The following is a 3193-nucleotide window of genomic DNA, read 5'->3' as shown; positions in this document are numbered from 1 at the left end:
CCCTCTCTCTCTCTCTCTCACACACACACACACACACATACACACACAAATAAATATCATGATAAAATGACATGGTAAATTTTAAGTTTTGTCTTATTGCTTCCCACCTTTGATTCTTTCTCTTCTATGCATCCACAAAACCTAAAACATTCTGTATGTCACCTTTAAACTCAACATTATGAATTACATCTCTGTAATTTACTCAAGCGTCCCTGTAAGCATTCGAATGCATGTGTAGCATTCCATTACACAGCAGAGCCAGAGAGTCTTTCCTGCTTTCGGACGTGCCCAAGGTTGTTACAATAAAGGGTACTGTCAGGTACAGAGTAGACATACCTCTTTGGCTGTGTTTCAGGATCATTTTACAATGAAGTCCCTTCACTGAGTATTCAACAAAATCCCCAAAGGCATCTTTGTGTGTATATTTGCATATGTATGTGTATGATATGTATGTATACACATAGAAGTTTTCATTTATATCCTAGCATTTTTAAAGTACTCGTTTCTTGAAGCCACCCATCTCTAGTGTCAATTATCATGTTTTGAACTCTTTACTTAATTTGCATGTATTTCTGATAATAATGGTGGGCATCTCTAATACCTGTCTGCCACGTCCATTGTCTTTCTGTGAAGTCTCCACCGTCTGTGACTACTCTGTTCCTGACTCTCACCCTCAGTGTTTAGCACTGACACTAGGAACCATGTCCCTGACTTACCTGCCAAATTCCATAGGTTACTTTTGGGAAAAGTATCTGGGGTTGTTGATTTCTTTTCACTTGCAGAGATTAAACTGAAGGTCTTGACACCTCTCTCTCTGTCTCTCTGTCATTCTGTCGTTCTCTCTCTCTCTCTCTCTCTCTCTCTCTCTCTCTCTCTCTCTCTCTCTCCCCTCCCTCCCTCTCTCCCTCTGTCTTTCTCTCTCTATCTCTCTCTGTCTCTCTCTCTGTCTGCCCCCCCCACTGTGCTAAATCTTTATCCAGAGTATTTAACTTCTATGTAGTCAACCCGATCTAGTATTTCTCACTGGAATTTTGTCACTGCTTTTACAAGAGAAGGAGAACACTACACAGATATTTATTCTTTAATAACTTCTTCTACTTATGTGTTTGCTTTTGTATGTGTGAATGCTTGTGGTGTGGTACTCCTGTGCCTTTGGGGACACATGTATATATGTGCACACAAGTACATAGAGCCCAGAGGTCAACCTTGCATGCTATGCCAAGGTGTTGTCTGCCAGGCTTTCTGACACAGGCTCCCTGCCTCATAATGGTCTGGAAATGGTCAAGTAGACTGGCCTGGCTGCACAGTGAGACCCAGGCCAGGAAATGGTCAAGTAGAATGGCCTGGCTGCACAGTGAGACCCAGGAAATGGTCAAGTAGACTGGCCTGACTGCACAGTGAGACCCAGGGACCCGCCTGGCTTCACCTCACCAGCACTAAGACCACAAGTGCAGCCCACCATACCTGGTGGTTTCTTGGAATTGAGCTCAGGCCTCAAGCACTTCACCAGGTGAGCTTTCTCCCTAGCCCTTAACTTTTCCAAGTCTTTCAGTTTGGATTTTATACTTTTTTCCCTCGTTTTCTCAGAAACTTAGCACATATGTGAGATGGTAATAATCTAAAAGGAGTTGTTCCCTCAGGTCACCACTTATTCCAATACCTTTGTGCACTATTCAGCTCAGTAGATGGCTACAGCGTGCAGACACAGCTGGCATGCACACACAGCCTCCTCTCCTGTGCAGCAAGAGGTTCTCCTCTCTACACTTGGCTACAGATCACGCTGGAATCTCACTCCCCTGCTACACATTTCTAACTAGAACTCAGTAGTAAAACATGGTCAATTCATAATATATATCAAAACAATTAGGTTTTTTATTAAATATTCACACATAACCAAAGTTATAACTTGCCATAAAGCCCTGAATATAACTAGACACAGAGCACATTCTTTAAGTCACAGGCAGGAAGACTCTCTAAGTAAGGTAAGGCTGCACTAATGGGAAGAAGCAATGCCTGAAGCACTTTGAGAAGGAGCAGCTCCCAGCATGCACTTTAACAAGGTCCTTACTTGAATATGAGGTCATCCACATCTGTCAGAGTAGCACCTATGCTTTTCAGCAGTAGGTTCACAGAATGAATTGCAATCATTTCTTGTTTCTCTTTGTCTGATTCCTCACCTCCAGATCCCAAAGACAGACTCAAATGCAACTGAAAGAAAAATAGAATTCGATATAGGAAAAACCCAAACAAAGCTATGTAGTCCAGACCAAAGGTGCCCTGGGGAAGCCTCCCGAGCCCTGCTCACACACTACAGAACAGATTCAGCACATGTGCATTTCATTTCTGCTTGTCTTTCCATAAAATACTAATTAATCTGATCTAAGATTAAAGTTCCACTCCCAAAGTCAACAAACACCTCTGTGTTCAGAGGGAAAAGACTAGACTCCTTTGCAAAATGGAATTACCATCTGAGAGTAAAAACACACCAACACAAACAATCCACCAGGCAAAACAATGGCTAAGCATCTACTTGTGTCCAATTCAGGCAATGCATTTATAAAAACAATCAACAATACCGAACTCTAAAAACTTGTGTTGAAAACATTAATCCCAGTAATAACAACTGATCTTTACTTGTTGATTAGAATGAAACTGTATATAATCTATTATAAATCCATCTTAGACTTAGTGCTCTGGAAATGCTGGATATGTCCAAACTAATAGAATGGTGTGGTATAGCAATTCTGTTTTATACATCCTGTTAGCTGAACAGACTGGTGAATATAACTGAGTCTATGGTGCCATGGTCGGTTCCTGAGAATGCAAAGGAGCGTCAATATTGTAATTGTCAATCTGGACCATTACGCAAGTACAGTGCACTCTAGCTGACTGCATTTGTATATTTACTAAGAAGCCATTCTTCCCTGTAAGAGCTGAAAAGGACAACAAAGGGGGGAAAGGAAATGGGTTCACAAAGTACGAAGTCAGGGAAGTGAAAGGTATTCAATTTTCCACTCTCTTAGTTAGGATCACACTCCAGAAGAAGCAAAAGCACCACATCAACGGCATAATGCCCACTTCAGCGCTTTCCCGTGCTGGGGAGGGCGCCCACTGCAGCTCTGTTTAGACAGCGGTGGCTGCTACAAAGTGCAACCCAAACATTAAACACTGGTGAGCACTCTACGCTTAATTA

The 3193-nt window shown here is 42.1% G+C and overlaps 1 protein-coding gene across 1 annotated transcript in view; it reads right to left on the bottom strand.

Moving 5' to 3' along the window:
- The window catches only part of Vps13c (vacuolar protein sorting 13 homolog C), a 148560-nt gene that overhangs the window by 22686 nt on the left and 122681 nt on the right, over positions 1-3193 (bottom strand). The window contains exons 72-73 of the mRNA XM_028771361.1: positions 2069-2208; positions 717-736 (exon numbers count right to left, since the gene is read on the bottom strand). Coding sequence (XP_028627194.1) covers positions 717-736; positions 2069-2208 — 160 coding nt within the window. The remainder of the gene's footprint in view (positions 1-716; positions 737-2068; positions 2209-3193) is intronic.

Source organism: Grammomys surdaster, unplaced genomic scaffold, assembly GCF_004785775.1.
Source record: "Grammomys surdaster isolate TR1022 unplaced genomic scaffold, NIH_TR_1.0 206, whole genome shotgun sequence".
Taxonomy (NCBI): domain Eukaryota; kingdom Metazoa; phylum Chordata; class Mammalia; order Rodentia; family Muridae; genus Grammomys; species Grammomys surdaster.
Note: the sequence above shows the minus strand (reverse complement) of the source record. Positions and strands in the feature narration are given on the sequence as shown.